This window comes from Populus nigra, chromosome 9 (assembly GCF_951802175.1).
Source record: "Populus nigra chromosome 9, ddPopNigr1.1, whole genome shotgun sequence".
In the NCBI taxonomy this organism is placed as follows: Eukaryota; Viridiplantae; Streptophyta; class Magnoliopsida; order Malpighiales; family Salicaceae; genus Populus; species Populus nigra.
Window position 1 is genome coordinate 13,362,550 of NC_084860.1, and position 12,375 is coordinate 13,374,924.

The 12,375-nt window shown below is 33.9% G+C and overlaps 1 protein-coding gene and 1 non-coding gene across 3 annotated transcripts; one reads left to right on the forward strand and one right to left on the reverse strand.

Moving 5' to 3' along the window:
• Positions 1-271: 271 nt before the first annotated feature.
• TRNAF-GAA (transfer RNA phenylalanine (anticodon GAA)) lies at positions 272-344 on the forward strand. Its single transcript has one exon. It is a non-coding gene; the product is annotated as a tRNA-Phe (tRNA).
• Positions 345-7,765: 7,421 nt separating this feature from the next.
• Positions 7,766-12,061, reverse strand: LOC133702676 (phytosulfokine receptor 2). 2 transcript variants are annotated; one of them, XM_062126997.1, is made up of 2 exons: positions 11,932-12,061; positions 7,766-11,279 (listed from the first exon to the last, which is right to left on the reverse strand). In XM_062126997.1, exon 2 carries the CDS (start codon positions 11,198-11,200, stop codon positions 8,042-8,044), a length of 3,159 nt encoding a protein of 1,052 aa, XP_061982981.1. In that variant the 5' UTR covers positions 11,201-11,279; positions 11,932-12,061; the 3' UTR covers positions 7,766-8,041. The 2 variants fall into 2 exon arrangements, with proteins under 2 accessions (XP_061982981.1, XP_061982982.1); XM_062126998.1 differs by having other exon boundaries at positions 7,766-11,282.
• Between the last annotated feature and the right edge of the window lie 314 nt (positions 12,062-12,375).

The window sequence follows — 12,375 nt, forward strand, 5'->3', positions numbered from 1 at the left end:
AAAAAAATTAATCTTCATATTAAAGAGTGTGTTTAAAAATAATATTCAAATTATATTCATTAAAAAATTTAAAAAATATTATTTTAATATATTTTTAAATAAAAAATATTTTAAAGTCGGTTGGTTTATTTTCAAACCAAGTTAGGCAATCGAGCTGTATGGAGTTCGCCTCCTTTATTTTTAGTTAGGGCATGAATGAACAGAATTTTCGACCAACTACACCTTTATTTACTTGAATGTTATTTAATTAAAGTGCCTAACAAAGGCAAAAGCGGGGATAGCTCAGTTGGGAGAGCGTCAGACTGAAGATCTGAAGGTCGCGTGTTCGATCCACGCTCACCGCATTTTATATTCCTCTTTTCGTTTTCCTCTTAGGAAATGGAAAAAAAAAATCCGTCCTTTCTTTTATTCTCTAATTATACACATAGACATTAATATTTAGTTATCTGTAAGAAACTAGTGGGGCAATATTTTTTTAATTTCTTTTTTCTTTTCAATTTTTTCTTGAAAATTAAATAATAAAAAAACTCATTTTACTTCCTATTTTGCGTCCAATTAAAGAAAAAATTGAAAAGAAAAAAAATAAAATAGTAGGGATAAATGAAATCAAATAATCTACTTTAATTGTTAACATGATAAATGAAATCAATAAATCACCCTCCTCAACATAAAATAGTAGCTGGTATAGAAAACAAAAAATTATCAAAATAAAATATTTTTTAATGAGGAAAGGAAAAATTAAATTAGGAAAATAATTACAAAATTCAAATTTAATGTTATAATAACTTAAGTGACCAGCTAGACCTTAATTGTAAAAAAAAAAAAAAACAATTTGTTAGGGAGCTCATCTCTTTAATTTTTTTTGTTAGCATGATAAGCTTGATAAAAATAAAACTTATTTACTTTAATTAAGAATTTTGGTTAGCATAGCTCGTCTCATAGGTTCGGTTTATTTGTTGGGAGGTTATTTGAGGAGGAGTAGCCTTGTACATTTTGGAGTGACTAACTCTATCTAGTGAGTTAGTTCTAATATATTTGGAACGCTATGAATTTAATTCAATTTAATGAGTTAATTGAATTTTCATGTTTGAAATTTTTTTTGAGGGTATTGATTTAAATTTCACATTGAGTTTGATTTATAAAAAAAATACAAAAATAATATTCCAAAAATACTCACATGTTAACACAACCTCTATTTTTGTTATGTCTTTCTGATACGTCCTTTTCTTTTCTTTCAAAATCCTTGGCAGTATAATATCCTTTCTTTTTCTACTTGGCATCAATCCTCATCAAAATATCTTTGTGTCTAGTAAGGTATGTTATCAATCTTTTCTTTCCTTCCTTTTTTTTTTTTTTGGTTTTTGCTCGAATCTTTCCTTTCATTTTCTTTCTTTTATGTTTTGTTTTACTCAACCAATTATACGTGGATGATGGGTTTTTTTGGTAATATATATTAATGATGGTTGATTGATGCATGAATGAGTATAAATTTAAAATAAGTCAAGATTAAAAAGTAGTATTTAAAATTATAGCTAGTATATAGGAACAAAATTGACATGACATCTATCAATTCATGTTTTTTAGGTGGAGTAACAATAGGTATTGCCATCTAAAATCATTTCTTGGATTGGATTGCTATCATAGTTTCCTTTGATTATCTAGTATGTTGCGTGTAAATTATAATCCTTAACATATTTATGAACTTCAAGCCCTATTAATACTTTTAATTAAGTATATTGAATTGCAGGTAAAATGAGGCAATTTGAAAGAAATACAATATTAGTCATTTTAAAATAAATATAAGGGTCCTTGTAACAAAATAAATATAATTTATGTAACAAAAATGATTTCTAAATTAAGGGGAAAATAGTCAAGATTGTAATTCAATTGATTTCCATAGATATTCCAAGTAGTATAATTGAATTAAATTTTATGGTTTAGTATTTTATTTCAAACACAATAATTGTAATATATTATCAATTAAATTCAGTTCAACATGTGATTTGGTTTCAAACAATAGGTAAAAGAAACAAATAATCAATTTAAGGTGCTTTTTAAATTATGGAGAATTTATATAATAATAATAAGTATTTTATCAAGAGATTTAAACCCTGACCCTCATTATACCTAAACCTCGCCACCATATAAAAAGAAAAAAAAATTAATCATAACTAGCCTTCATAATCTTCTCCCGTTTCAAGTACCTTGAGACCCATTCTCATTTATACAAAGCTTCATCCTTATATGTAGACCATTAAAAAATTAATTTTGGCAAGAACATATTATTCACTTTTAATATAGGATGAAAAAACCTACAAAGAGGTTAACATCCAAAATATTATTATGGATAATATTTTATTATTATTTATTTTAATATAAGGATAAAAAAATATATGAGGTTAATATATCCAAAATATCATTGAAAAATACAATTCATTCACTTATAATATAAAAATAAAAATAAAACACAAGAAATTTTATCTGAAATATTATTTGGAATGATGTAGTAGAAAAATCCAATTTAACTATGAAAAAAAACATCAATGATAATTGAAGACATTTCATCATTTTGGACCAAGTTCTTGACCTAGAAAACTAGCCATGAAAAAAAACATCAATGATAATTAAAAATATTTCACCTTTTTAGACCAAGTTCTTGACCTAGAAAACTATGATTAATTTGTTCATCGTAATAAACCCGCTATAGTGGATTGATAAAAATAGAAACATCATTAGACTATAGCAAATAAAAAATAATAATAATACAACTTACCTGAAGTAAGACATATTAAGGGTGCTAATACATTCTCTTTACACAATTAGTACCTTGCCTAGAATCTCTAAAAGATCAGTTAGGGTTTTTAGTAACTATAATACTAGATGATGACTCCCTTATCTAACCAAAGATCATATCAAGGACACCGCCAGGAAAGTGTCTCCGCGCCCCCGCGAGGAGGGCACGATAGAATACATGGAATCACTCCCCCAAACTAAAATTTTGAGAGAAACATAAAAAAATAATAAAAAAGAAAGAATAGTTTTAAGTTTTCTTCTCTCTCGTGGTTAACGACCTTTCAATGAAAAGTGAGGGATATTTTTATTTTAATTACAACAATATCACTCCTAATTGTCCTTTATGTTATTTCCTATCACTCCAGGGCATCAATACTTTTCGCATACCGCATCATTATGTCATTTCGTCTGAGTTTTTAAGCTAATTTACTAAGAACTTTCACCCATAATTATAATAATTTCTCCTTTTAATTTAATATTTTTATGTTCAAGATTACATTATTTATCATTGGTTTATAGATTTTAGGCTGGGGGTTTACATTACGAGTTGGGAAACTAACCCAGGTTTATGAGATTTGTCTAGGTTTGTTTGATTTTTCTTTTTTTAATTTTCAATCTCATATTTTTTTCAATTTCATCCTTCATCATTTATCTAATTGGAGATTGAACTCCGTTCTTTGTTCTACTTACTTTTTATTGGAGTTTTCACTGAATTTTAAATTTAAAAAATCTGATTTGGAGATACGAGGTTTTTGTATTTTCAACTTGGTTTTTTTATTTATAATCAAGTAGAGCAATGGGTAATTTGGAATTTTGATAAATATTAAATATTATTTTAAAAAATAAAAATGATTGATGCGTGTAATGCACATGCCATCATGTAAGAGGCACCAACACCATTCAAGTAGTACAAGCGGTGTCATCTAGTTCTCAAACGGTGGCAGTTGAATAGTCTTGGTGGCGCCTCCATTCCTATGCAATGTATGTGTCAAATGGACAAAGGGTTTGACATTAGTGACTTTTCTTCCCTATTTTTTTTCCTTTTCCTCCTCGATATCAGATCCCGCCACTATTTTTTAAAGCAACCCTTCAATATATTTATCTTTAAGATTTGATTTGTGTTATTTTGATTATTATTTTTTAATTTAAAATAATTTATAAAATTAATTTTTATTTTTATTTTCATCCTTCTTTAATTTTTTTCATCTGTTAGACTTGCTCTCAATTCTTATTATTTTATTTGAGATAATTTTTAATAGTGAACTTTTTTTTTTATGATTTCATCCTTTGATTTTTTTTCCTATCAAATTTGATCTTCATTTTTTTTATTGTTATTTTTTTACTTTGAAAATATTTTTTAATTGTTATTTTTTTTCGAGTTTTATCCTTCAACATTAATTTAGTTAAGAATTGAGCTTAGGTATAGGATTTCACAAGTTACAAGTTTGGAGATTAACCCAAGTTTAGGAGATTCGTCCAGATTTATTTTTTGTTTTTGTTTTTGTTTTTTTAAACTCATGTTTTTTAGTTTCATCATTTAATATTTATTTAATTAAAGATTGGGGGCTCCGTTATTTTTATATATGCTCTCTCTTGGATTTTTCATGGATTCTTAAAATGGTCTGTGCCTTTCAATATTGGGTTGTTTGATAATCAAGCTTCATAGTTTTATTCAATTTTCCTTCAACGGGGTTACTCTGGTGTCGTGATCAAGTCGCATAGTTTGTGTGCTAACCTAGTTGGACTCGGGTCAGGTTTTTCTAACCTTTTTTTCATTGTAATTTTTTTTAGATTATTTATTGTCGTTGTATCTTTTTTTATTTGTGTTACTAAATTAGCCAAGTTTATTAAACTCAATTAAATCAATTATCAGAACCTTATTTTTTTAAAAAAATAAAACGCTTAAATCACCTTTGTGTTGTTTTACCTTGAAAAAAAAATTTGTCCACCTATTGTATAACATGTGCCACCTATTTAGTAAAGAACTAATGATGATGGAATGATGGAGAATGTCTAATGAAACTAAAGCAAAGCAATGTGTCAAGCAATGATACATAATTTAGACATAGAATGCATGCCACACGTGCATTAAAAACACTAATTACATCTCAATAATTACCAGCATAAAATTAAAAAAAGGAACTACAATAAAAATATAGATACAAATGAGGAAGATTGAAGAGCCTCTATACAAATTAATGCAGGGAGACATATTAAAGCAAAAGGAGCTTACTGTTAATATCGAATAACTTGTAGCTTAAAGCAAAGCAAAGTCTCAAAATTAACATAATGTTTTATGATTTAGATTGTTTTCATCGATATAAATTATGATACTTACCATAATATATAAGCATAATTATAACAGATAAATACTCCAGCAAAACAAGGACAACGAAACGAACAGAGAAGAAACTTTATCAAAAGCAACCAAATAAATGCCAGCAAAAAAACCTTGAAAGGATCAAATTCTTCAAATACAGGGATGAAAGTAGCAAAACCACTCACGCTAGCTGATTATAATTGAAAGACTAAAAAGGAAAAGACCCAGATGGTTGGTTCCTCTTCGAGAAGGTTGTGGAAAGGAGAGCAAAGATGTGGTCTGAGTCATAGACAAAACGAGGTTGAACCATGCATGCTGTAATAGAAAGGTTTAATATTCGCTGGATATGACTTTAAGGTTTGAGGTCCATTACAGCAGTGCTCTTGCTATCACGGGCTCTTGCTGGAGCACAATACCAGTGCCCAAATCGGAGTGTTTGAGAATGATGGATCCATGATCAGTTGTCTTATCAACCATGACTTTTTCACGCAAAAAGTTGCGCAGCAGAAACCGAAATTCATTTTTCTATCCAATTGAAATGGATTTTAACCCTAAACCTAAGGGGTTTTTGTCTAACCCTAAACCTAAATCCGTATTCCCTAAGAGGCTAAGGCAAAAGTAGCCTCCCCCTTCCCTCCACTCTCTATGTCTCTCGTCCTTGTCAGATTTGCCTCCTCATCCATGCTCCACGAGTGTTAAGCTCTATGCTTCACAGTCCTCCCAATCAAAGGCATGCACGCCTTTTCTTTTGCTTTTTTTTTTTTTTTGTTATCTTTCTTTCTGTTTCCCACGGGACCTCAAAATATATGGATTCAGGGGGTATCTTTCTAAAGTAAAAACATTCACTGGAATGAAGGACATTAACCACTCCTCTATGTTTACCACGAGCTATAACAGGAGCCAAGTTAAGTGCAATAATGAAAATTATAGTGGATAAGAGAAGACCGGAGCTTGTCATTCATGCACTGTTTAGCTTAGTTAGTTTATATCCTTTTTGAGATGAAATGCGGAAAAAACCGAATCAAATTGAATTGAAATTAGTTGATTTGAATAATTTTTAGTTCAATTCAACTTAAAATCTTAAAAAGAAATTAATTTTAAGATTGAAACATGAAAAAGAAGAGGGAAAAGAAGGAAGGAAAGATATGAGATGTGAAAAACCCTTTTGTGCAAGATGACAAATAGAAATGAAGATGCTAGCTAGCTAGCTAGGAAGGTTCAATTTGAAAATTGAAACATGCTACCGCAATTTGCATGGAGAGAGATTTGCGGAGCTTCAAAGCTCGAGGAAGAAGGTGACAGAAAAGGATGTTTACCGAACACCACTCAATTATCAATCTCAATCTACAAACATTTGTTACTGTTGCTTTGGAAGGATCTTACATGTGAAATATAGCAGGAATCAATAATGTTCTACCAACACCGCCTGATGATTCTTGTGATTTCAAGCTTGTCACTACTCAGCACGATACCTAATAACTTTTAGTCTGTCTGATCTCTTTCTACCTCTTTTTTTTTTTTTAGTTTAACGTGGGTATTCGGGTCAGCTTGCGCGTAGCTCGACTAATCCCACGGGTCCTGAAGTTAACGACCATGTAAGCCTTCAGTGGCCATCATATGAGCAACCACAGGGTTTTAACCTGATACCACAAAGAAAACAAACCTCTTGATCCCAAACTCTTATCACTAGACCACCACCTAGATGGTTCTTTCTCCCTCTCTTTTCATTGTATCAGTCTTGACCTACCGTATGACATAAGGAATCTCATACTGTTTGTTCACAATTAAAAGCCATTTTCTGGAGTCCAAAATATAATTATTGCCAATCTAAGAAAGCAAAGATTTCAGGGATAAACTAAATTTTGAAGATTGATTAGTGTATTTGACATCACCAATATATGATGCTTTCCAATTTGGGGGGGTTTCTTCAGCAATCTATTCTAACAAAGTCAAAAAACAAAAGGTAGGTAACCTTGTCAAGTTATTGTCTCTCAACCTCTCCTGTCAACTTATCGATATCTACTTGACACCCAAGCAAGAAAAAACACATAAAAAGCATCTTTATGATTGCATTTTTAAATAAAATAAAATAAAATTAGGCTCTACATCAATCGAGCAAAATTCTAGTCATGCTTTTTTATGGGAAGGGACAGATAAGCCAATCCTTTCTTTCAAAAAAGAAATTGCTACAAAGAGTGACCATTTAGCTTGCCTCTTGAAGCTTCTCTATTCGAGAAACTTGGAGGCTACCTAGCCCGAGGGGGTTAACCAAGATCTCTGTTTCTTTTTGCATAAATGCATGTTCTGACTGCGTACCAGCAAAAAAGTATTTCCCCTGCTCTTGCAGATTTCCAGGATTTGCCTTCCTTTTGAATGGCATGGTGAATGCCAATGAAGGATGTTAAACATTACAATAATGCATAAACCATGAGCAGTTCAAATATGTGAAATTCAGAAAAGGAGTTGCATTTGTTGATAGTGGTTGCTCAATATGAGAACAGACAAGACAAAACAATAGCTAGTTGATGGGCAGTCTCCATTGTCTGCAGAATATTTTCTCATCTTTCCATTTCATCCTTCAATTACTATAATTGGGTTGGTTGACTGAGTTTTACAAGCACAAGGGTCAAGACCTTGTATATCCAGTACAAATGAAAATCAATTATTCAAATTCTAAAAGAAACCAATAAATTCATTTACATCGAAATGTATAGATCAATGTCAAGGCTTTGATCTTCGCATGGTAGTATAATGCTCCCACTTCAAGTGGAACAAGAAGATAACTACAAAAATCAAGGCATTTTATAGTATGCATATTCCTATCTGAATAATTGCCAAAAGAGCTTATGTATTTTGTATACAGAGCTCATCTTTCATAGTACTAAGGACTGATTTTATGAAACTAAGACCCCGTAACAAAGTACAGTATTATAGCTCATTGTTGAGCACCTTAGAATCCAATACAAGCCACGAAACAACTTCTTCGATAAGGGGTCTCTGCCTTGGATCCGGGTCTAAGCACCTACATGCAATTTCAAGCATTTCAAACAGCTGTTTCTGATGATCTTTGTCCCAAATTGCAGAGTCTATAATCTCTGCCTCCCTTTTCTCGGACTTCATCTGAAACACCCAAGAAACCAAATCCCTGCAGTTTTTTCCTTTGCAAACTTCCACAGGCCTTCTGCCAGTGAGAAGCTCAAGAAGAACAACACCAAAACTGTAAACATCACCCCTGCATGTTGCCATCAATGTTTGGCTATATTCAGGAGGTATATAACCTAATGTGCCAACCAAATCTGTCGTTACATGAGTGTCGTAAGGTCGAAGTAGCCTTGAAAGACCAAAATCAGCCAAATGAGCTTCAAAATTTCCATCTAGAAGTATGTTGCTTGATTTCACATCTCGGTGAACTATATGTGGTTCGCAAACTTTGTGCAGATATGCTAACCCACAAGCTGCTCCTTGAGCTATCTTGAGTCTCACCTCCCATTTAAGTACTGAGGTCCCATCAACAGATTCATGCAGCCAATAATCCAAGCTTCCATTTTCCATGTATGAGTAAATCAATAACCTGTAATTACCATGCCTGCAATAACCTTGAAGAGAAACAAGGTTTTTGTGTTGAGCCCTCGACAGAGCTTCCACTTCAGCTTGAAATTCACGTTCCATCTGGCCACAATCTCCCGAAAGCCTCTTGATTGCAGCTTTTGTATCATTGGGAAAGTTGGCTTTGTAAACTAGGCCGAATCCACCACAACCAATGATGTTTGCTTGGTTGAAGTTGTTTGTTGATTTCAACAAATCTGCAACTGTGAGGTCTTTGCAATCTGAATTCTGAAAAAGCACCAACTTGGAGGACCTGAGAGCTTCAGATAACCTGTGTGGCAGACTGACTTCCTCCTCCAAATCACCAATGGGATCCCCCACGTTCCTCCTTGACATCTTATGCAAAACAATAGCAAGGACCAGCGCAAGCCCAACTCCTATAGTGATTGTTATACTGAGAATGTTGCTTCGACCAAACCTCCTCTGTGAACCAGATGGAATACCCGGCTTCAAGGTATTATTAATGGCATTACAAGGAGAAATTATTACCCCATATAGTCCTGGATTACCCTCAAAGCTTGAGCAAGGAAAGCTATAGAACTGCCCTCCAGTGGGAATTTGTCCCCTCAAGTGATTATTAGCCACACTAAACTTTGACAAGAATGTCAGCTTCTCGAGTGATGGGGGGATTGACCCGTGCAGATTGTTGGAAGAAAAATCTAAAATTTCCAAGTTTTCCATTTGTGAAAAGGAGTTGGGTATAGTGCCAGTTATGTTGTTCCTGCTCAAATCTAAGACATGGAGGTCTTTCAACCTTCCAACTTCAGGTGGAATTGTCCCATTTATTCTATTGTTGCTCAACAATATTGAAGGTGGGAAGCTTGACGCCTGCTTGTATGGCAAACCACTAGCACTCTGGTTTCGCTTTACATATAGAGGAATGCCAGCAGAAGCAGTAAGATGGGGAGAACTGCTGTTTGCCGAGATGAGGCTCTTTAGGTCAGTCAAACTTTTCGGGATCTCTCCAGTGAGGGAGTTATTTGAGAGGTCCAGATAAAACAAATTCTCCATCTGGCCAATCCATGAAGGAATATTTCCATCCAAATGATTCCACGACAAATCAAGAACTTCTAACTTCCTGCAACTCAACAGCCAAACGGGGATATGGCCTTTGAGAGCACAATTTCCAAATGCTAAGACCATTAAATTCTGAAAACCACTTACATTCCTGGGAATTTCCTCACCAACGAAGTTCTTTGTGAGGATAAGAGTAGAGAGATTTTGGCAATGCTGTAGCACGGTTAGTGCCCCAGATAAGTCCACAAAACTATTGTTCGACAATGAGAGAAACGAAAGGGATGAGAGCTTAGCAAAACTCACAGGGATTTTGCCCGTTAATTCATTCTTAGCCAGGCTCAAAATTTCCAATTCACGGCAATCAGATAAAGAATTTGGAAGCGGCCCAGAAAAGTGATTAGCGGCAAGATCAAGCGTACAGAGACTAGGCATTCCGGTGAAATTAAGATCGACTGGACCAGTTAAAGAATTGTTTCTAAGGTCAAGAATGTGAAGTTTTGAGCAGAATGACAGTGTTGAAGGCAATGGTCCAGACAACATATTTGAATGTGCAACAAAATGTTCTAGATGTGTAAGGTTGCCAAATGCATTTGGAATATGGCCTGAAAACCGGTTACCATAAATAACCAGGGTTTTAAGGCTAGAGAGCTTACTCACTTCCTTGCTTAACTGGCCAGAGAAATTGTTGTTGGAGATTGAGAAGTGCTCCAAAGCTAACGTTGAGTATATAAAGTCTGGGAGAGAGCCTGAAAGTGAGTTGGAGTCCAAATGCAGTTGCTGGAGGGATTTGCTGCAATTGTACAAGCCTGCGAGATTGCCCACAAGATGGTTCATCGATAAATCAAGAATCTGAATCCCCTTAGAGGAGCTGCAAATTTGAGAAGTGACTGGACCAGTGAATGAATTGTTGCTTATGTTGAATACAACAAGATTTGGATATCCTCCAAGCTCAAACAAGTCTTCCCTGAACAGATTGCTAGAAATATTCAGTGACTGAATGGATATTAAACCAGAAAGCACCCCTGAAACTTGCCCTGATAGCAAGTTGTGGCTCAAATCAAGAACCTCCATCTGCTTCAAGCTTGAGAGCTCCAAAGGCAATCCACCTTGAAGATGATTGCAAGAGAGATCAAGTGATTTCAGCTGGTCTAAATGGCCGATAGAGCGTGGAATTAACCCTTGAAGACCCTTTCTGGAAAGAATCAGCATGGTCACTCTCCTGTGAATTGAGCCATTGATATTGCTCCCACATAAAACCCCATCCCATTGACAGCAGTCAGCCTTGTTGGACCATGATGTTATGATGGACCCATTTGTGAGGTTTCCAGCAAATTCCTTCAGGGCCAGAGAATCATTTGGATCACAAGATTGAGCTATAGTTTTGAGACCCCAAGATGAACAAAGAAAGCAAGCGAAGAACGCACATCTGAGGAAAATCATTGGAGCAGACTCCACCACCACCATTACTAAAATCAAATCTTAGCCCCAGCTCAAATCAAGGCAAAGACTCCCACGTTGAAGCTGATGATTTTCTTGGCATAAACTGCTTTTAAAGAGAAGAAACCCAAATAAAGGAACTTACATATCAAATCCCAAAAGGCCTCCAGAAAGAAAGTAGATTGCAATTTCCAAATTGCAAATGAAGCAACAAGAGGTAAAATCAAGAGAAAGAACCAATCCCCACTTGAAATCAAATCCCTAGAACTTTAAGAAACCAAGACCCTAGTTGATTAAGTGTTGCCTATTAGAGAAAAGAAAAGGATCACCCCATTTGAAAAAACTCCCAATGCAATAAACCTTGAAAGTAAGGATCAAGTTACAACTTGAAAGTGAAGCAATAATACAGGCCATTAAACAAGAAAAAAAATATGTTTATATACATAGATAGCGAGGCCAGTCAAACAAAATGAGATCTCTGACCCCACTTGAAACCAAAACCCTTGACAAAAAAAAAATTCAACTAATCCCCAAAACCCTGCACTGTTGAACAACCAATACCCCTTAGTGGGATTGTGAGAGCAAGAAAGTCATTCAAATGAAGCAACTTCAAACACACATCCCAATGCACTATAAACCAACATAAAGCAACATTTAGCAAATTAAGCAGCAATTAACAATTAAATGAGATCCCAAAATCAAAGCTTTGAAGAAGTTTTAGTAAGGACGTAAGAAAGAAAGAAAGAAAGAAACTTTACCAGTCCAAACCTAAGATAAGAAACCACCCCAAAGGTTTGAGTGAGCAAGGCATTAAACAGCACTTGCAAGTACAGTAAAGCACTCTTGGAACCCAGTTGCCCACAGTGGTCAACTTTTCCACAAGTGCCTTCAGACCGATTTCAAAATTTGACACGTTGTCTCTGTTTAAAGCTAAAGTGGAATTAGGTAACGTAATTTTTAAATGATTTTTACTTAAAAAATATATTAAAATAATATTTTTTAAAAATTATTTTTAATACCAATATATTATTAAAATATTTAAAAATATTAAGTTAAAAAAAATCGCATTTAAAGAAAAAAACGGTTATTGGACTGCGGAGACAAACTATAAGAGAAAGCAACAAGTGGCAGAATCCAGAGAAAGAAAAAGATATTAAAAGTACAAAAAAAAAAAAAAAAAACAGAAGCGAATCTATTATTTA